We start from the raw sequence: 20,984 nt of genomic DNA, 5'->3' as shown, positions 1-20,984 counted from the left end.
TCTTTCATCTGCTGGACGCTGACTTGGGCTTATTCACAGTCATGACATAATAGCATTCCAGTGGCTCTATTCATGAGGTGTGTGGAGCGTCTCTTCGGCCACCTTCTCTTGATAAAAGAAGTCGCCAAACAGCACAAAGTTGTGGATTAGAAAGACACTCCACTTCTAGTGGGATTTATTGTAAATAAGCTGTTGCTATTTTCATTCGACCTCAGAATGTTTAATAAAGTCTTTTCTTATATACTTTTAGCTTCATGGATTTGCCAATATACGCTTGTTTTATACTTAAGAAACTTGTCCTGACTTTTTATTCTGATGAATATATGTGTATGATATAATTTACTTGGTTAAAAGTACAAATAAAGTAGAAAAATGCTTAATGAAAAAAATGAGCCAGATTTTATGTTTTATAACTTTTTTATTGCTAAAACAAAATATCTGGCCGAAACAACTTCAAAGAAGAAGGGCTTATTTTGGCTCACAGTTTGTAGGTATACAGTCCTCCATGATGGGAAGACATGAGGAGGAATGTGAGGTAGCCGATCACATTGCATCCAAACTCAAGGAGCAGAGAGAAAGGAATGTTTGTACTCAGCTAGCTAGGGCCCCAACCCATCAAATGATGCCGTCCAAAGTTAGAGTGTGTCTCCCACCCTAATTAACCTACTCTAGATAACTCCTCACAGGTGTGCCAGATGTTTGTCTCTGCATTTGTTCTAGATCCTGTAGTTGCCATTCTCTCTCTCTCTCTCTCTCTCTCTCTCTCTCTCTCTCTCTCTCTGAATAGTGGCATTGTGTGAATTTTAAGGGCTCTTCCACCATCGGCATTGACCCTTCGTCATGATGGCATATCAGAGGGAAGAGCAAGAAGAAGAGAGTCAACAAAGTCTTTTGGTAAAGAGCCAGGTATGGCCAGGAGGAGAAGACTTGGAAGAGGAAGGCAGCGAACTGTCTTGAGCTCTCCCAAAGAGCACCCTTCCTTTGAAACATCCTTCAGCCTCTTTCTACCTGGGGCCCTCAGCAAGTTCTTGGCTTCATTTCCTCTTCTACAAAATATGAATGGTGAAAGTTGGACCCACAAAGTTCAGAAAGCTCTTCTGACTGTTGAAAATGTGTGTGGTGATTGTCATTTGTATTATACGTTTGATCTTTAAATCCTCAGAATTACCACTGGGGTAAGACAAACATTTGACCGGATCTAATTAGAGAAAACCATTGTCCTTCGCTGAGTAAGCATCCTCTGTGACAGGCTGCTTCTAGATCAACATGAGGTTTAAAAGCAGAATTCTCTTCTCGTGGCTAGCTCGGTGTGGTATCTGGTAGGCTTGGCAACGATAGGAGTCCTGAGAAGTGGACGGCACATCGTGAAGAGGGCAACTGGGCAAGCTCATCAGGTGTCTCAGTTTCAGTATTCGGCGTGGAAAGGGAAGTCCTCGAGATGACTTGCCCTGCAGCAACAAGCATAAAGAAGAAATTGTTCCCCAGAAGCAACAAGTGTAACCTAAAGTCACCGTTCAGTGTTCTATTCAACCATCTTGGTGCTCGCTGAGCCCCGGCTCCAATAAGACCATGAGGAAATGAGATAGGGCACACAGACCATGATGTCGCCCTAAAGTACGAGAGGGCTATTAAGGAACGAGATTCTGGTCACCAGTAGCTTGTCATAATGAGAGATCATAAGCCAGCTGGCACACAGCCAAGGGCCTCAGAACTATTGTCTCAAATTCTCACATTGTCATGAAGTGGGAAGTACAACTGAAATTGACAGATAGGTTGTAAGTATTAACTAAGATACTAATATAATCAAAGAGCTTAAAGTGTCTGCTATACCCTAAACTAGTACCTAGTGGATGGTTGCTGAAATTAATACTGTCATCCCTGCTCTGTAGATAGAGTGACTTGGTGACATTACCCAAACAACCCAAGGCCTCATCTCTAGTAAGTGGTAGGGTTTCTAGCACGAGCCAGCTAGGTTTACTTTTGAGTCCATCGATCTGTGACTCTACTCACAAATCCATCTCCATCTTGCATTCCCACCTGATGTGAAACAAACATCATAAACACATCCTGAGCAGATTCCTGACCTCTTCTAAATGATAATTATGTTCTTGATTACTCAAGCAAAAATAAAACTAAGCAAACAGAACCATATTGGTTAATGGTTTGGCAAATACAAATAGCTGCTTTGTATTCATCCTGAATCTGCTCTTCCCCATCCCCACAACGGGGGCCCAAGTCCATTGGCTGTCCTTCTCCCTGGATAATTATAGTAGCACTCTGCAGTTCTCAATGGAGATGTCGACGTGACGTTTTAAGGTACATCATGCCATGCTAGCCTCTCTTCAGAATCCTCTCCTGGCTTCTCAATTCCGCCTGATAAAAAGAGCGAAGCCTCCTTGCTCTATACCACTATGTGTTCTTAGCCTAAAGTTGTCTCTGACTTGACTTCTTCCTACCATAGCCTTCACTTTTTCTTCTCCAGCATTGCTGTAGCCCCCACAGGCTCTGCTCCAGCATCACTCTACTGTAGACCACACAGGCTTTGTTCCAGCATCACTCTACCATAGCCCCCACAGACTCTGTTCCAGCATGACTCTACTGTAGACCCCACAGACTCTGCTCCGGCATCACTCTACTGTAGACCACACAGGCTCTGCTCCAGCATCACTCTACTGTAGCCCACACAGGCTCTGCTCCAACATCACCATAGCCCCCACTCGCTCTGTTCCAGCATCACTCTACCATAACCCCTACAGGCTCTGCTCCAGCATCACCATAGCCCACACAGTCTCTGCTCCAACATCACTCTACCATAACCCCTACAGGCTCTGCTCCAGCATCACTGCCTCTACTTGAGAGCTCTAAACCTCTTACATCAGGGCATTGGAATTTGCTGTCATTAACAAATACATAGTTTCCCCCCACCATCCATGTTCCTCTTCTTTCACCCTCTTTTAACTCTCATTTTATCAGCTAAACCTCCTCTAGATAATCATGTTAGTAAAGTATCAGTCACAAAGGGCTCACGAATTCCTGTGCCTTTGCCCTACTTTATTTTTTGCTATGGCATTTGTCATTCTCTGACATACATATTTGGAGTTACTGTTCCCTCTGTAGAATGTAAGACTGGGGACAGGAAGTTGGTAGTGTGATTCCCTGAACACCTAGATTATTCCTGGCATCGCACATTGCAGTAAGTTGCTGAGTGAATGAGGGAGTAAGAAGTCAGCCTTCCACATACTCATGACAATTTGTCCCTTCAAAATCCTAGCTCTGTGTGTAAGATGCAGAAGATGAGCAGCAAAGAACAACACTCTACTCTTAGTGATTCCCCAGGACTCAAACGTTAATTTTTCACAACTGCCAGAAGAAAGTATTCGAAGCCATGCTATAATCCTGCATTTCTTTTATTCTTTCCTGCTACTGCTTTACAACCTGAGATAACACCCTGATCACCCTCCTACTTAACCTGATGACACTTACATAAACAGGCCGCAGGCCCTCCAGTTTCTGTTGAAGCTGAGAATGGTGGCCATCTCCTCATCACTCAGCTGGAAGTCAAAGACCTAGAAAGTTCCAAAAACATCCTTAGGAAGGAAAGTTTTGATGGGATCTAAGATTATAGGTGTTCCTCACATTCAGGCATAGTGCCACCAAATCCTTCTCTAATGACAACTGGATAATTTAGAGATATCGCTGTCCTGGACATGGAGGGGAGTTGTAGGTGTGTGCAGTGTGTGCAATGACTGATCCTTGAGGGCCATGTAGGAGGCATGGTTTTTTCAATTCATTGCATCACCTTCTACAAAAAGGTGCATGAGTAGACCAAGAGAGTCCATAGTTGACCAGGACAGTGTGGGACTGTGATCTAAGTGTTCAAGGGTAACAGGAATCTCCTCAGTGGGATAAAGTTCAGATGTTTAGTCCTGACAGGCCTTTGCTGGTACCTGCCTCCAACCCACTCATGGCCCACATGCATGTAATCGCTACAGCTCTGTTGAGGCCAGCTAACTAGCACAAGTGTTGGTCAGTTAGTTACTTGGAAGGAGTTAAGTCACACTGGCAATCAGGGGGTGGGATTAAAGTTCAAGGACAGGATCTTTCCCAGCCCCTATCCACCCAGTGGGAATAGCAAATGATGAGGCCACACCTTACCTGAATGTTCTCTTGTATGCGGGAGGGTGTCACAGACTTGGGGATCACCACCACATTCCTTTGGATGTGGAACCGAATCAGAACCTGTGTACAAAGAGGGGACATTAGGTATCTACTTACCTATGAAGAACTCCTCTTAGTGAAATAACTGATAAAATGTACTTGTATTTCTCTGTGGCTTTAGCTATTATTAGAAACACTTGCCAGGCCCCATCTTACAGCCCCTGATGCTGGAGGCAGCACTGATTTCCCTAGATAGGAAGGACGCGCGTGGCTTGTGGCCATGAAACTGAGACTGTGTCCAGAAGGCAATGTTCATGAGGCTGAGCCTAGGGATTTGACAGGAAGCTGATTGACAGAGGCAGCCCTTCCCTGATGCCAGTGGTTTTGCCTGGAAGTCTTAACAGACTTACATTTCTCATTTCTTCCCCTCCAATGCGTTGAAAGAAGGCAATACCAATAAAACACATGACTAGAAGAATGAGTGGTTAGATCTAGGGGGAATTACTCCATTTTACCTGGGCTGCAGTTTTCTTGTGCTTTGCAGCAATCTCCTTAATCTTGGGAATCTCCAGTACTACAGGGTCTTCTGGCTTGGCACTAGGGGAACAAAGATGGCTGGCGTGAAAATCACCATGGCTACTACATGCCTATGAACATTACTGCCAGGACAGTGCCAAGGCCTAACATGAAAGCCTTCTTCATCTGAGAGACAGGCAAAAAGAGAGAGGGAGGAAGAAAGAGAGAGAGAGAGAGAGAGAGAGAGAGAGAGAGAGAGAGAGTCTCTCCAGGAGCCTAGCTATGGACCAGAGCTTTAGCAGTTGAAAAGTATGACCTAGCTACGCAAAACATGATTACTCGTGTCTTAGAAATTACTAACCAATTACCAAACACTGTTTTAAGAGTGTTAAAAGGTTAAAAGAAAGAGACACCACTCTAAAGTCTTACTCTGGTCTGTCTGGGGAACCCAGAGGGCTGTAGGCCGTGATGCCAATGCCCTTGGAGTGACAGTACTGGATCAGTTTCTCCTGGGTGAGATATGGGTGGCACTCAATCTGCAAGAGAAAACATCGCCATCACTAGGGGACTAGGCCACTAGCCACTTTCTGAGTGGCTCAGAAAGGCTTCTCCACATGAGAACAGACACACAAACAAAGACCAAAGGCAAATCATTGATAGATATGCTCCAAACCAGACCCAGAGATCTGCCTCCCAGCTCCCTGAGCATCCTGAACACAGACCTCAGAGATGAGACTCAGTAGCTAGTATGGAAATTGCCTCCCAGTATTGAAGTAGTCCCAAAGCAGGGCCTTCACCAAAGAGAATGTACCTGATTGGTCACTGGCTTATGTTTCAGTCCAGGCTTGTTCAGGAGCCTCTCAATCTGCAAGTGGTTGAAGTTGGAGATGCCCAGGGCTTTCACCAGCCCCTGGTCCACCAGTTCCTCCATGGCCTGTCACAGTGAGGAACATCAGTTAGATGGCTGCAGGAGGATACAGGGATGCTGGTTTGGATAGGAGGAATGGATAGGAGGATTGGCTTCCCTGTGATAATATCAAGTGAAGCACTAAAGGGAATCTCCAGCTAGACTGTGGTGCCTGCATGGCTGGTTCCAGTCCTTCTACCTGTCCCCCGCTCAGCTGTAACCAAGAAGGAAAAGTGAAGTTCTGGCTTCTGTTCATGGTTTTACCCCCTTTCTTCACATTTCTTTCCAGGCACAAATCAAACTCTCTTTAATGTCTCTCCTGGGACCAGACAATTCCTTCCTTCCCTCATCGATTCCTGTGTTGTTTGAACTGTCAAATAAGCTGAGGTCCCCACACTTTGCTGAGGGCTCAACCACAGAAACCTTAGCACTTGGACTGAAAGAATCTCAACAGCAAACACATTGTATATGCTTTGATTCTAGCAGCTACTGGACAGGAACTTACAATGAATGGATCATAACTTCATGTTCTGCTGCTCTAAGGTTGGATCATTGTCTTTTGGAAAGTTTAGAACAAGATCACTGTGGGTAATAATCTATAAACCCTACATCCTTGGGCTGACTCCATTTGGGGCTAAGCAGGTAGTCAGTAGGATAGATTCCAGCCCTTTTCTAGTACCTAGGTAGGCACTCCTACCAGGGCCCATATATCTTCAAGGCCTTTCTCGCTCACATCAGGCTGCGTTTGACAGCAAAGAGAGGAACTACAACAGCAGATGGGCGTGGGTGTAGGCTGACAATCCCAGATAAGTTGGGGGGAGGGGGGGGTGAGGCGAGAGACTCACAAAGTCTACCTGGGATACAGAGGAGGATCAAATCAATCTGTGTGACTAAGAGAGACCATATTTTATTCCCAGAAACTCACATAGTTGAAGAAGAGAACTTTCTCCCACACAAGGTTTCTGACCTCCACGAGCGCCTCTTCCCCTCCCCCCCATTCAAATATATGAATAGAAAAGAGAGAAACAGGAGTGGTGAAGTTAGACACAGATCTCCTGGGCATTTTCAGATCAGGGTGGAGTGTCAAGGGGTCCTGACAGAAGTTTTTATCTCTGAAAACATACAGAGGAGTAGGAACCTACCTCCCAAGCATCCAAGAATGTTGCTTTACTGACGAGAATGTTGCCTTTTTCGTCTCTTGGTAAAAATTCATTTCCAGCCTGTAAACGCAAGACAAAAACCTCATTAGGACCTACATATGGGTGCCTGTTTCTGCGCAGCAAGGTTTGAGGGTGATGACGTACCCAAGAGAAATGCCCGCATAGCCATTTGTCACAGAAAAGTTCAGAACCATCTATGTGGCAGTCCGCTGTGGGATGGAAACCCTGCATGTGACCGTGGCAGACAGTGTCTGACCATCTATTCTTAGTACATTGTCAAAGCTATTATTGTCACCACAGAGATTAATTCAACATACCTAAATCCATAAATATCTAGGGGCATTTTGGCTTCAAGCTTATTAGTCACAGGTTACATGAAAATGTCATGGCTAGCAGCGGAGGATACTAGCCAGTGTCTGTCCTTGCAGCCTAAATCTGAAATTTGGGGTAGTATGCAGTCATCACCCAAACTGGTCACATGTACAGTAGAATGAAAACTCACATCCCTTCGATTTTCCTTCACATTTTTTGCATGGGAGAGGGCTATTTTCTTTGTCCCGGCCTCCCGGCTAGCTTACACCCGACATAACCACACAGAAACTATATTCATTAAAACACTGCCCATTAGCTCTAGTTTCTTTTTGGCTAATTCTTACATCTTAATTTAACCCATTTCTATTAATCTTTGTATCACCATGTGACTGTGGCTTACCGGCAAGATTCTAACTGACGTCCATCTCAGGCAGGAGATCCATGGGGACTGCCACTCTGCCCTTCTTCCCAGCATTCAGTTCTGTCGACTCTGCCTACCTAAGTCCTATCCTATCAACCAGGCCAAGGCAGTTTCTTTATTCATTATCCAATGACAGCAACACACAAACAGAAGGAACTCCTACACCACACATTCACTTTTTAAAGATTTTGTTGGTTTCATATTTGGGTTTTTTTTTTTTTGGCTGTTTTTTGTTTTTCTATAAATGATTATTTTGCCTGCATGTTTATATGTGTAAACACATGCTTGCCAACTACCTGTGGAGGCATTAATAGAAAGTCTTGAGTCTTTGGAAATGGAGTTACAGACCGTTATGAGCCTCCGTGTGTGGGGGGTTTAAAAATTAAACCTGTATCCCCTAGAAGAGCAACCAGTGTTCTTAACTGCAGAGCCATCTCTCCACACCTTCCTCAACCCCTTTGAACTCTGTGGAACCAGCAGGAGTGGGGTCCCAGGCATGGAGCTATAGTTTTTCAGATTATATTATCTGCCAGCTTTCCTATATTTGGGTTTTCCTCCCAGATGCTACTTCCCAGGGCAGGGGTGCTATAAAGGGCAAAATGCTTGATCCTCGATGTGTGTCATACAAGACTGTCCTAAGAAATTCACACCCTCTCTGCTCAGGGGACTGGGTTGGGGATGAATATGAAGGTGACAGGCCAGTTTGCAGTTTGTCTTAGCTGGCAAGAATCAGTTTCTCTCAAACCAACTGTAAGAATATAACATAAGCACATGGCGCTCCTGCATATAGCCCTGGACAGCTTTTATTGTGGAACAGTCTTTTTGTACACTGTAAAGATGCGTTGCTCTCATTGGTTTAGTAAAGAGCTGAACGGCCAATAGCTAGGCAGGGAGAGGTTAGGCAGCACTTAGAGAGAGAGAGCATGGATGAGGAAGGGCAGAGTTGCCAACCAGTGACAGAGGAAGCAGGACGTGTAGAAGACGGATACAAGCCACGAGCCAATTCACAGCATGTATATTAATAATATGGATTAATTTAAGTTGTAATTTGTAAGAACTAGTTAGTAACAAGCTGAGTATTAATAATTAACAATAAGTCTCTGCGGTTATTTGGGAGTTGGCTGGCAGGACAGAAAGTTCCACCTATGTGCTTTTTAGGCCATTGACTTTCTGCTGTGCACAGAACTCCTGATACAGCCCATCCCACTGCCCCAGCTCAGGCACAGCTGCTGGTTTCTGATATTTGCTCAGCTGCTACAGATGGGGCAAAGAGCAGCTCAAACCTGGAATCCCTGTGGCCAGTGAATTAGATACAGGTCCAGGTAGTCCAGCTTCAGATCCGTGAGGGTTTTCTGAAAGGCTTTCTTCACCAGGCTTTTCTCGAAGAAGGTGGGCCACAGCTGTAGAGTGTGACATGGGGGTTTTAGGACTGGTTAGAGAAAGACCCATACCCTAAGATATATAAACCCTGGCCAGGCCATTCATTGATAATAAAAACAGTTAAGAAATGCAGCCCAGGAGTGAATGGAAACAAAGAAAAAGGAGAACAAAGGACATTTTGGCTCCCAGGTATGGTGGAGGAGGAAGTTTACTGTGGATAAAAGGGAGAGCATGTCCAGAGGCAGAAACATCTGGGAGAGTCCAGAATTGACGTGACCAGACTGAGGTGGGCTATGGGATGAGGTGAGGTAAGAGGGCAGAAGTGAGGTGCAGAATACAAAAGGGCACAGGTAACCAAAGTGTCTGGATAATGTAGGGAAGACCTTTGGGGGAAGAGCAGCCCAGCCCCTGCGCTGAAGAGTTCAGGGTAGCAGGCAAGGTATTCCAGCCATACCCTGTAACAGCTAGGGACTGTGAGATGCTGGGGGAATCTAGTCACCAGGTCCACTTTTTTTTTTTTTTTTTCGAGACAGGGTTTCTCTGTAGCTTTTTGGTTCCTGTCCTGGAACTAGCTCTTGTAGACCAGGCTGGCCTCGAACTCACAGAGATCCACCTGCCTCTGCCTCCCAAGTGCTGGCATTAAAGGCGTGCGCCACCACCGCCCGGCCCAGGTCCACTTTTATATATTAATACCAAACACCTCAGCTGATTCTCTGGGGTTTGACACTTAACAAGCAGGTCATCACTCACACCAGGTCCAGTGTTCTATGCTCTTGGTATTCAAATTGTTTCTTTGGTCATTTAACAGAGTTGGTCGCTGACTAAAATTTTATATTCCTATGTTATTCATCCTTGGCTCTGGTTTATCAGAGGGCAGGAGTCCTTTGGTGGTACTTAACACTCAATCATTAGGGTGCAATTAGGAACAGCTGGCCCTTTTAGCACTTCCTTATCCCCAGGCCAATCAGGCCCGTGATTGATGACAATGAGTATATATAGGTGTGGCCACTCCAACCTTTGGAGCTTTTTGTGTGTGGAAATCTGTCTAAGAGATTTAATGGAGGCAGGGGAACAGGGTGAAGAGACAGACAGACAGGAGAGATAACTGATAAACTCTTGAAGCCGGTCATACCCAGATACTTCCACCTGCCTGAAGTCCCCTCCACCAAGTGGGCCACTCTACCTTGCTGACAATGAAGAGGTCCTCCCGCTTCACGGCCTTCTCCTTGATCTTCTCTTGGATGGCTTCCCCCACTTCATTCTCATTCTGATAGGCATAGGCGCAGTCAATGTGGCGGTACCCAGCATCAATGGCAGCCTTCACAGCTTCCTTGACTTTGCCTGGTGGAGACTGAAAGACAGCAGAAAAGACAGCTAGACAGTCCCAAGGCCCCCTCTTAACGGTTCCACATAGACCATATTCTCAAAATGATGGTCTTGCTGAAGCCTTACTTCCAAGCAGACAAGAGAGAGGAAAACATACATTGGGCAAGTTTTCAAAGAAAAAGATAATGTGAATTAATATTTTTTTATTTCATTCAGTTTTTCTCTTGACAAAGCAATGTGGTTTAACATGGCAACTTAAAGCACATGTCACTGTAGTGATCATCAAACCATGTCCTCTTCTAGTCAGTAACCAGTTGTCCTCTGATCCAGGTTGATCTGAAAAGCCTCCAGGTTCAGACAGGGACAGACAGTTCCCATTGCATCTTGCTGAAGGCCACTCTGAAAACTCGATTCTGAGACAATCCAGAGGAATTTTCAGACTCTGGGAAGAAGGCTATCAAAACAGTCACGACAAGCTAATCTACTCTGCTATGGTGCCCTATGAGGCTAAGGGATTCCTCAATTTCTCTAAACCTTGACAACAAAGTATAGCAACAGTAATGGACCCTGCCTCGTGAGGCCTTTGTGTCCCTTGTTTGCCACAAGATTGTGAAGGTTTTAGCACATCCCCTGGCACTTAGTAAGGCTGGGTGGATGCAACCAGTAAGTAATCACTGTTTCAGAACAGGAATGAATAAAACTGTAACAACCGATTATTCTCCCACCTATAAGCAAAAGAGAACAAAAGAAGAGAAAAGAATGTTCAAACTATCACCTTCTGATCTAACCTAGCCGAGCCAGATATTGGTGGTGGGAAATGATACTCTGCACTCATCTCCCTGCAGAGCATAGAGCTGCATGCCTCCAATCCCACTCTGAGAGGCTCAAGGCAGGAGGGTCATGACTTTGAGGCCAGCCCCTGGCACATTACCACCTCATTCAAGAGAAAACAAAATCCTGCCAGATGTGGAGGCCTGCATCTGTAATCTTAGCATTTGGGAGGAAAGGGGGTAGGAGAATAAGGAATTCAAAGCCAGTCTCAGCCATATAAGGAATTATAAGCCAATCTGGGCTACATGAGACTCTCTCAAACAACAAAATTCTAAAAATTCTTTTTTAAGTATCAAACCTTGATAAAGCGTTGTGCATAAAGCAGAGATGAACAGCTGTGCCATTATGGGGACAAGGAATTGCCAGAAATTTAGAAGCACTGGGGTCCAGGCTCAAAGCCCCACCCTCCTGCATGTCCACTGATAAGCACAGTGTCTACAGCAGCACCATCATGTAGGCAGAAGATTCTGTCCACCAGCTGCTCCCAAATAACCACACAAAAACTTCATATTAATTATAAATTCTGAGCCGATAGCTTAGGCAAGTCTCCAGCCAGCTCTCACAACTTAAATTAACCCATTTCTATTCTTCCTCCCAGCATCCTCTCTGCCCCCAAGATCCTGTCTAGCCATCAGACAATCAGCTCTTTATTAACCACGAGAGCAGCACATCTTCACCGTGTACAGAAGGATTGCTCCACAGCACTGTTCTTTAACCTTGAAAACAGCTCCTTCACAATAGTTACAATTGCTTTTCAAATTCTTAGTGTTTATCTCTTCTAAATTTATCGAGGCTGAGTATATTCCCTGGAGAATTGTGATTGTTTGTTACCTTGATGGAATGTGAAATTCCTAATTTGGTTCAAGTCTCGCTGTTCTAGAAAGATTTCAGTGCAGCACCAACACAAAGAGGGATCTGACCCTCTGTGCCAAGAGGAACAAAGGGACAGAGGAGGAAGCCTGGAGAGGAGTCTCTGAGACAGGAGAGAAGGGTTCCAAAGCAGCTCATGATCCAGGGATGATGTCTACACTGTAGTCCCAGCGTTCAAGAAGCTGAGGCAGGAGGGCTGCTCCCAGTTCGCTCAAGGTCAGTGTAGGTTTAGAGTGAGACCCTGTCTCAAGAAATCAAACTCCTAACTAAAAACAGCTCCTGTAAACAAGCTGGCTATTGTCCTGTTGTGGCTGAAGGGAAAGACAAAGAATGCAGAGATATAAGATGAAACAAATTTCAGACTTGTCTGAGGAGAGGCTTGGAAATTGGCTTCAAGGAGCACTCTGGGATGGACCATGGAGCAATGTGTCAGGAGAGATCAACACAGGCAGGATGGAGCCTGAGCTGACTTCCAGTCCAGGCTCTGTTGTCCTCAGGACACTCAGAGTTTACTTTACTGTCAGGGAATCACGTGGAGTCTTGGTGAAGGGCAGGAGCCAGTTCAGTAACCTGGGCTGGGGTCTGAAACTTTTCCTCTCCCCCAGGCTCCCTGGCCACTTGGATGTCTGCAAAGAGTTTAGCATCATGAACAGCAAGGGGAGCCTGGTCCTTCAGAATTCTCTCCTCTCTCAGTCACTCAGCCAGGAACAAACCAACAGAGAGTCTCTGAGTTATTTTTTTGTTAAGAAAATGACTGCAGTAAAAACAATTTTCTTCCCAAAGTATAGTTCTAACTTGCCAGGGAAACTATCCTCATTTCTGGGAAAGGCTCATCTTAGTTCTCTTCATCAGTGAAAGGACACTGGGTGGCAGCTCTGGGCTTCCAAACCCAACACAGGTGCTGTACAATGAAGGGAAAATGCCAAGGTCCCCCCTTCAAGAGAAGCAGGTGGCCCAAGATGGCACACTCACCTTCCAGGTGCCCAGGCCCACGATGGGCATCTTGGCTTTGGTACTGAGTTCCACGAAGGTGGCCATGGTTGCTGCAGAGACTTTCTGAGAGCAGATGAATGCCTGCTTCTATACGGAGGCTGGTCGAGTTTTTATTTCCTGGATAAGGGAGCAGGCTTTTACTGCATTGGAAGGCAGCCATAGCCAAGGGGTGGGGCTCTCAACAGAATGTTTATTTCGATCTGTTGTAGAAATGATATGGTGAACAAGATTAAACTCTGCACAGTGCAAAGTCTCCCCAATGCAGAATGCATAATTTCCTTCTGCACGGAGGTTTATGATGCTAAATAAGATGGGTGAAAGTCCTCCAAGATGAATCGGGAAGTTTATTTGGGAAGAGACATTGCCATGGGAGAGGCTATAACTCTAGTGAATGGAGTGAGTGTTCAAGCATCTGAGACACAGGAAAATGTCAAGGCAAAATAAGACATCTTACAGCAGCTACTTTGAAAGAACTGTGGTTTGCCATGGAGTTATGATAAAGGGGACATCTATTCTAGTGTACACTAGCAGATGACCTCATTGAGTTCTTTTTTAAACATGAGTTCATCGTGAGCCTTTGTGCAAGGCTGTGGTTCTGCAAATGCTAGTAATGATTTGTATTCAAGCAGTTCTGACAAATTGTTTAGCAAGAATTTCTATAAGCAAAAATTGGGATATCATGTACCTCAATACCCATCTATACCATATTCAGCATATACCCAAAGGACGTTCCATCCTACCAGAAGGACACTTGCTCAATTATGTTCATTGCATCTTTATTGATAACAGCCAGAAACTGGAAACAACCTAGATGTCCCTCAGCTGAAGAATGGATAAAGAAAATGTGATACGTTTACACAAGGAACTATTTCTTAGCTATTCAAAAGAATGACATGAAATTTGCAGGCAAATGGATGGAACTAGAAAAAAATCATCCTGAGCGAGGTAACTCAGACGCTGAAAGACAAACATGGACATTAGCTGCTAAGTACGGGATAACCATGCTAAAATCCACAGGCCCAGAGAGGCTAGGTAACAGGGAGGACCCAAGGGAAGATACTTAGCTCTTCCTGGGAAGGAGAAATCAGATAGATTTTGTGGGTGTACTGGGGGTGAGTGGGTATGGGAAAAGGAGGCATCAGGCCTGTTGGTGTGGGAAGTGATGGAGAGAGAACATACTGGGACAGATGAGTGAAATTCCTGGACGTTTGGGGGTCGATGTGGAAGCCTAGTGCAGTTGAAAATCTTAGAAATATCTGAGGGTGACTCTAGCAAAGACTCGTAGTAATGGGGGTACAGGGCCTGAACTGGCCATGTTCTCTAACCAGGCGAGGCTCCCAGCAGAGGTTCTGGAACCTCAAACCAGACACAAAACCTTTGACCTACAATCCGTCCTTCCTCCAATATGTGCTGAGGTAATGGTGGCACAGAATTTGTAGGAGTGGCCAACCTGTGACTTGTCCAATAGAAGTCCACACCACAAGAGGGAGCCCGTGCCTGACATTGCCTGTATGGCCAGACACCAGAAACTGAACAACCCAGAGACCCAGGATAGAACCAAATACAACTAGGGAAAATGTCTATGAAATGATTACTAAGAATATTCTGCTATACTCATAGATCAGTGCCTTGTCCAGTCGTCATTAGTGAGGCTTCACCAAGCAACTGATGGGAACAGAGGCAGAGACTCACAGCCAAACACTAGACAGAACCAGGGGAACCCTACAGATTCGAGGGCTGAGAGGTGGAGCGGTGGGGGGATTGCAGGAGCCAAGGGGGGTCAAAGACACCAGAGACGCATAGCCCACAGAATCAACTAAGCAAGACTCATAGGGGATTGCAGAGGTTGTAGTTGTGCAGTTGAGTGTTCTTACTGGACTCCTAACAGTGGGAGTGGAGGTGTCTCTGACTCTTCTGCCTGTTCTAACTGCCCCTTTCCTCCTACTGAGTTGCCCCATCCGGCCTTGATAGGTGGGCTTGTACTTAGTCTTATTGTAAATTGTTATGCTATGTTTGTTTGATATGCCTGGTAGACCTGCTCTTTTTTGAATGTTAACAGAGGAGGAGTAGACCTGGGGAGAAGAGAAGTAGAAGGGAGGACTGGAAAAAAATGAAAGGAAGGAAAAGTGCAGTCCAATGTAATGCATGAGAGAAGAATAATATCAACATCATAAAACAAATACTGTAAACCTTTATAACAAATCAATTTTTTCAAATTTTGTGTGTGTCCATGCATGTGTGTGCAAGTTCCTTTATAGCCCATCAGAGGACTAGCCTGGCGGTGGTGGCACAGGTCTTTAATCCTAGCACTCAGGAGGCACAGGCAGCTGGTTCTCTGTAAGTTCGAGGCCAGCCTGGTCTACAAAAGCAAGTTCCAGGACAGCTAGGGCTGTTATACAGAGAAACTGTTTCAATAAACAAAACAAAATAAAAAAGGATCCCTTCTAGGTTCACAGGCGGTTGTGAGCCACTAGATGTGGGTACTGGGAATTGAAATCAGGGCTTCTTTTACACCAGCATGTTCTCTTAACTGCTGAGCTTCAAAACACCATTTTAAAATTACTTTTACAAAATGCAATTTAATGGGTATAAAAGGTTAGGTTTTATGGAGATTTATTTGGTCATTCCCACTATTCTTAGATATTTAGTTTTTGTTCAATTGGCAGTCTTGACTTTGGCTCCTCAGTCCCACTTCCCTGGCCTCACCCACAGAGTGTAACAAGAATTTCACTCCTGGGCATTTCCAGGGGGACTAAAAGACACAGTAGAAAGAAATGTCCCAAATCACAGAGGAGAGGTATCCCTTTGCCCATGATAGGGGCCAACAGGGTGAGAGGAAGCTTCCTGACCCACTGATGTGGCTTTCATAATAAAAGTAAACAAAGCATGGAGGTCTGCAGGGACACTTAGCCAGAAGAAGGGGAGAGGTGAGTGGTTAGAGCAGGTAGAGAACTGAAGAGGTGCACTGGGAGAGGCTTTTGGGAAAGTGAGGGTTCCAAGGAAAGAGCAAATTTAGTAAGTACAGTCTCCCAAGTGGTGGGGCCCTGAAAGGGTGCAGCAGGAATGTGCCCATATCGTAGGTGATCTAAAGTGGGGAGATGTTGTGGGCATCCCAAAGTGGGTATCGGGCTCCAGGAGCCAGAGAGAGGACACTTACTGAGTAGGTGAGGGAGGGATGGATAGGTAGATAAGGTGGAAGGAAGAAGAGGCAGACTTTAGAATCAAATTTGGAGAGTGGCAAAGCCAGCAGAAACAGATGATCTGTACGTGTCTTAGGAGAGTCAGATCTGCAGCGTGGTTCAGAGTGGGCGAGTTCCTTGGGAGGGAACTCAGTCATGCCACTTCTAGTTTTTGGTACCAGATGAATGAGAAAAAGAAAGAGAGAGAAAAGAAGAAGAAGAAGAAGAAGAAGAAGAAGAAGAAGAAGAAGAAGAAGAAGAAGAAGAAGAAGGAAAGAAAGAAAGAAAGGAAAGGAAAGAAGAAAAGGAAAGAACGTGACTGCTCCTGGCTGTGGTGGAGAAAGCTTACTGTAGATAAAAGGGAGAGTATTGCCAGAGGCAGAAACATCTGTAAGAGTCCAGAGTACACATGACCCTGAGCTCTAGAGGAGAGGAGACAGACCAAGAAGCCAGGAGGATAAAGGGTAGATGAAAAGAAGACCAGGTAACCTAAATGGTTGGGCTATACAGGGAAGGGCAGCTGGGAGAACAACCCAACCCCTGAGCTGGAGAGTTGGGGTATGCCTGCCAGCTACCCTGTAACAAGTAGAGATTAAAGGATGCTGGGAGAACCTGGCCTGATCTGCTTTGATAAGTTAACTAGGCACCTTAGCCTTTTGTCCCAGGGTTTGAGACTTAATAGTACCAATAATCAAACTCCGGGAGTTGTGCGTACTCCTCAAGCCCCATACCATTTCAACTAAATCCTAGTACTGCCCTTCCCCATTTATGAGAAATGCGGATGACAGTCCCCTAACTCTCTGTATGGCCAAGGTTGGCCTTTATCTGCTGATCCTCCTGCGTCCAGCCCCTTAGTGCTAGGATTCTAAGCAGGAGTCATGCTTGATTTTATTTCTTTTGTAAATTATTGCTTGAGAATTTTATACATGTACATAATTTTTTTTTTGTGCAAGGTTACTCCTCATTCCCAGCCCTCCAGTGCCTTCCCTACCCCACCCCCACCAATATTCCCTCCTAATTTTATGAGTTCTTTAAAAAACAAACAACCAAAACCACAGAGACAACTTAGGGCTGCCTGTATGTTTGTGGATATAGGGCCATTTATTGCAGCATGGGCAGCATTAAGGGGTGGCATCCATGACGAACTTGAACTCTCCTTTCTCCAGCAGATATCAATTGCTCCTAAACCAGGAGTCGGACTTTGTGACTGTTGTGACAGCAAAAGTTACATATTAGGTTTTGATTACTATGCCTGACATGCCAAGAAACAAAATGGCACAGATCTGCAAGCTCCTGGCCCAAGGACAGACAGTTCCTGGAAAGCGGGGTGCTATTAGTTTGGGGAGATAACAAGACATGTGTCTTTCATTCGCCTAAACAAGTTTGTCTGACCCATTTGCACTGGATACCCTGGATCACTACGGTGGCAGGCTAACAGGCTGGAGGAAGACAAGATGCATGCTTGCCCCTGATTGGACCTGATGGGAAGGAAATACAATGAATTATGAAGTTTTCTTTCCTTCTTCTCTTCCTACTGTGATTCTAGGCGATTCCCTTGGATGCTCGGTATGGACCTGGCCAGAGTCCATCCACGAGCCAGTATTTAATTAAGCTTGTTTCAAATTTGGTTTTTAACTGTGGTAGTGGTCTGTTTCTCAATAGACAGGATTAACACTACCTCCTATCCCTGCACTGAGAGGTTTTTTCTGATTTGATCTTATACCTGTCTTATATATACAGTCACAACCACTATGAGCTGACCTGTGGATATGCCCTGTTGTGTCCAGGAAAATGGTCTTCCTGTAATCATTTACTTTCTTCTGGCTCTTACAATTGTTTTGCCTCAGTACCTTGAGAGTCTCTGAGCCTTGCAAGAGGCTGTGATACAGAAGTCCCACTTGGTGATGAGCATTCTGCATTCTTATTCTCTGCACAGTGACCAGTTTTGAGTCTCAGGGTTCGAAACCATCTACTGCATGCAGAGGCGTCTCTGATGAGGATTGAGAGATGTACTAACCTGTGGGTATAATGATAAGACTTGACGAATTGGTTTCTGGCTGTTTTTCTTGCCTTCACAATTATTTCTTTCTCAATATGCCCCAATAGCTGGTTTTCCAGAGGGACATCCATATCTTATTGTAAACTTTGGATCCCCCTGTGCTGTTTAGTGACTTGATCACTCATTGCTGTTTTCTCAGTATTACTGCACCATTGTCTGTGTGTGCCACAGTTTGCTTGTCCACTTACCTCTGAAAAGGCAAAGAAGATTTCTCCACAGTTATGGACTTTGAATAACAGAATTTCTCTGCTGGCTCACCATGAGTCTACAAACCCTGCAGAGTTGAATGTCAGAAAGCTAGATTCCCTTAAAATGTAAACAGGAACTAAGCTTTGCTGGTGAAAGAAAATAGAGGGCCTCTTTTGCCTGTTGGGTTCTTCCTGTGAGAGCTGAGGTCCAGAGGAGAAAGGAACAGCAGATCTTGATTTTAAGGACTGCAAGTTTAGATTTGATTTAGTGCTGAACACGTCCTAACCTGATTGAGGCTAGATGAGAAGAGATATGGGTCCGGTTAGAGTAAAGGCTGGAAATGCTTGGGAAAGAATGAAGCCTGGTGGACAGAGGCTGTTAAGCAGATGTGTTTCCTGGTCCAAGCCTGGAGTGTAAGGTAGATAGGTCTGATAGGAAAGGTTGAATGTGACATGGGAGGGTCCTGTGGTTTGGGAAATAGGGAGGAAGGTTCCTGGCCCAAACCTAGAGCTCACTTAAAGTGAAGACAGAAGGCCAGACTAGAACTGGATGTGGGGCCCAGGCTAAATCTGGTGGGTTGTGGGAAAGACATATTGTATAAGGAGGTCCCAGTACTCAGCAGGCTAGACTGGGAAGGAGGCTGCAATAGTCTGGGTACTGAGTGGGGTGGCAAATGCCATGAAAAACACATTGGCTCCCTTGGTACTGTGTGCATTTGTCATATTTACTGTAGCCCCAAATTAATAACTGTTTTTTGGAAAGTTAGTATGAACAGCTAAAACGTCTGCTTTGGAAGGACTGAAAAGCTGTGTATAACATGCAGCGAAGGAGTTTAGAAGATCTTTTGCCAGGCCACACATTTTTTAATTAGGTCGTTTGCTGTGTATTGCAATGAAATCAGGCAAAAGAAGACAAATTGAGAAACTTGTGAATGTATCTTCCCTCTACACAACAATTCTTTTTTGTTTGTTCTCTCTTTCATTTGTTTATGTTTAAAATATAGATCTTGCTGTGTGTTCCAATCTGGCCTGGAAATTGCTATGTTCTCAGTTTGGCAACTAAAGATCTTCTAAACTCAGTCCTTTTCGTAAATGCTGGGATTGTTAGTGTGTGATACTTCAGCATACAATTTTATACTCAGTGTCAAATCCGGTTGCCCCCAAGTGAGAGTCACCCAGACAGATAGGTGTTCTGTCTCACCATTGATTCAGTATGATCTGTAAGATTAGAAATGGTATTAAAGAAAATCCTGGCACATCCAGATTGTGACCAACAACACGGACTGTTCAGTGGCTCCCTTGAAAGGGAAGGAGTAGATTAGAATTAATAAATAAAAGAAAGAAAGATAAAATTGATGAGAGATAGAGTGTACAAGTGGGTGCAGCATCTAACTGCACCTTTTCGTGCCTCACAGAGGCTTAGAGCAAGATAACAGATTCAATTCTTATAACTCCTGGGACAGGATTGGTGGGAGCTTCCCTTTAAGAACTCAGAAGAAAGCTGTATCATGTTCAAACTATCATTAGGACTTTGCTTAGAAGGTGCTCATGGGATTGCTTCCCCATCCAACCCAGATAGCAGTGATCAATGGTGTTCTGAGTAAGCACTGTGACCCTGGCTATAACAGCAGAAAGTTAATTTTTCTTTTGCCAAAAAAGCAAAAGGCATTCTTTCATGCATGGTGGATAATACCTATGATGCCACGTACTTAGGAGACTGACGCAGAAGGATTGAAAAGCCAAGGTCATCATTGTCTGCGTGGAAGTACAAGGCCAGTCTGAGTCCTTTACTCAAAAGAATAAAGTTTAAGGCCACACTGGGCTGGGGAGAAAGTCAGCTGCAGGCCAAGCATGGCAATGTAGGGTCTCAAAAAGTTTAAAATCATTTTGGAAAAGTTGCAGAAAATTGGCCTAAAGGGCTTACCTGGCAAGGGAGAGTTGCATAATCATTTCCTCTTCTGAGATTAAAACATTCCATCCTGCAAGTAAGTTCCTTAAGAAGAAAATTTAAAAACAAAGCAAAAACAAAGAAACAAACAGAACAACAACTTAAAACAGCTTCAGGAAGTCCCTGAAACTGACCAGATTCTCTAGATCCTTCCCAGTCAGAGTAATCAATAGGAATAGAGCTACCAAGAAGACTCCCAGAGAAGCCAATCTACAAAGACTATGAGACCAGAACAGCTTTCAAGAAGAAGCAGAAGCCAGCAGAGCTTCCTGGCAGAGTTTTAGACCAACCGAGGCACCAGGAAAGGATGCTCTAAGCTGTTGAGCTGCCAGTAGGCTGTGCAATATGCTCCAGGTTCCCAGCTTTGTGAGCAATCTCCAGTGCTAAGGTGGGTTTTTGTGATACCGCCATCTTTGAATCATTTCTGTTCCTATAAGTAACTCCTCACCTGCTCTCTTGTAAGTAAATAAAACTCATTGCTTTGCCCAATTGGACTTTGGTGGTATCCGTACTTTGGTCTGTTGTGAGTTCCCTAAATGGGGTTGAGTAGACATGTGTGCGTGTTGTATCTCCCCAGGAGAAGTTTATCACACAAAAGTCAAGTAACTAACTTTCATCCCTAGAACTGAAAAAAGTTAGCTCTTTCTGAGTCCCATCCATCAGTATACTATGTCTTTAAAAAGAAAATAAGAAGAAAAGCTGTGTGAGACATTAATGATGAATCATACTCTAGAAG

At 44.7% G+C, this 20,984-nt stretch overlaps 1 protein-coding gene across 1 annotated transcript; it reads right to left on the bottom strand.

The window, feature by feature from the left end:
* Positions 1-398: 398 nt before the first annotated feature.
* On the bottom strand, positions 399-12,976 carry LOC121463522 (aldo-keto reductase family 1 member B7). The gene is made up of 10 exons (XM_041675781.1): positions 12,854-12,976; positions 10,038-10,205; positions 8,758-8,874; positions 6,724-6,801; positions 5,486-5,608; positions 5,104-5,210; positions 4,674-4,755; positions 4,156-4,239; positions 3,484-3,566; positions 399-1,448 (listed from the first exon to the last, which is right to left on the bottom strand). The coding sequence occupies exons 1-10, from the start codon at positions 12,917-12,919 to the stop codon at positions 1,406-1,408; spliced, it is 951 nt and encodes a 316-aa protein (XP_041531715.1). The 5' UTR covers positions 12,920-12,976; the 3' UTR covers positions 399-1,405.
* Positions 12,977-20,984: the final 8,008 nt, after the last annotated feature.

Source organism: Microtus oregoni, unplaced genomic scaffold (genome assembly GCF_018167655.1).
Source record: "Microtus oregoni isolate MIOR12 unplaced genomic scaffold, Mior012 000026F_ref0000081, whole genome shotgun sequence".
NCBI lineage: Eukaryota > Metazoa > Chordata > Mammalia > Rodentia > Cricetidae > Microtus > Microtus oregoni.
The sequence above is the reverse complement of the archived record's forward strand: the minus strand, read 5'-3'. Positions and strand labels throughout refer to the sequence as shown.

Coding starts and splice junctions, on each gene's coding strand:
- LOC121463522 (XM_041675781.1), bottom strand. CDS start 12,919: ATGGCCACCTTCGTGGAACTCAGTACCAAAGCCAAGATGCCCATCGTG. Junction 5,211..5,485: donor ATAAGCCAGTGACCAATCAG/GTACATTCTCTT, acceptor TTTCTCTTGCAG/ATTGAGTGCCACCCATATCT. Junction 1,449..3,483: donor AGGGCCTGCGGCCTGTTTAT/GTAAGTGTCATC, acceptor TTGTTGCTGCAG/GGCAAGTCATCTCGAGGACT.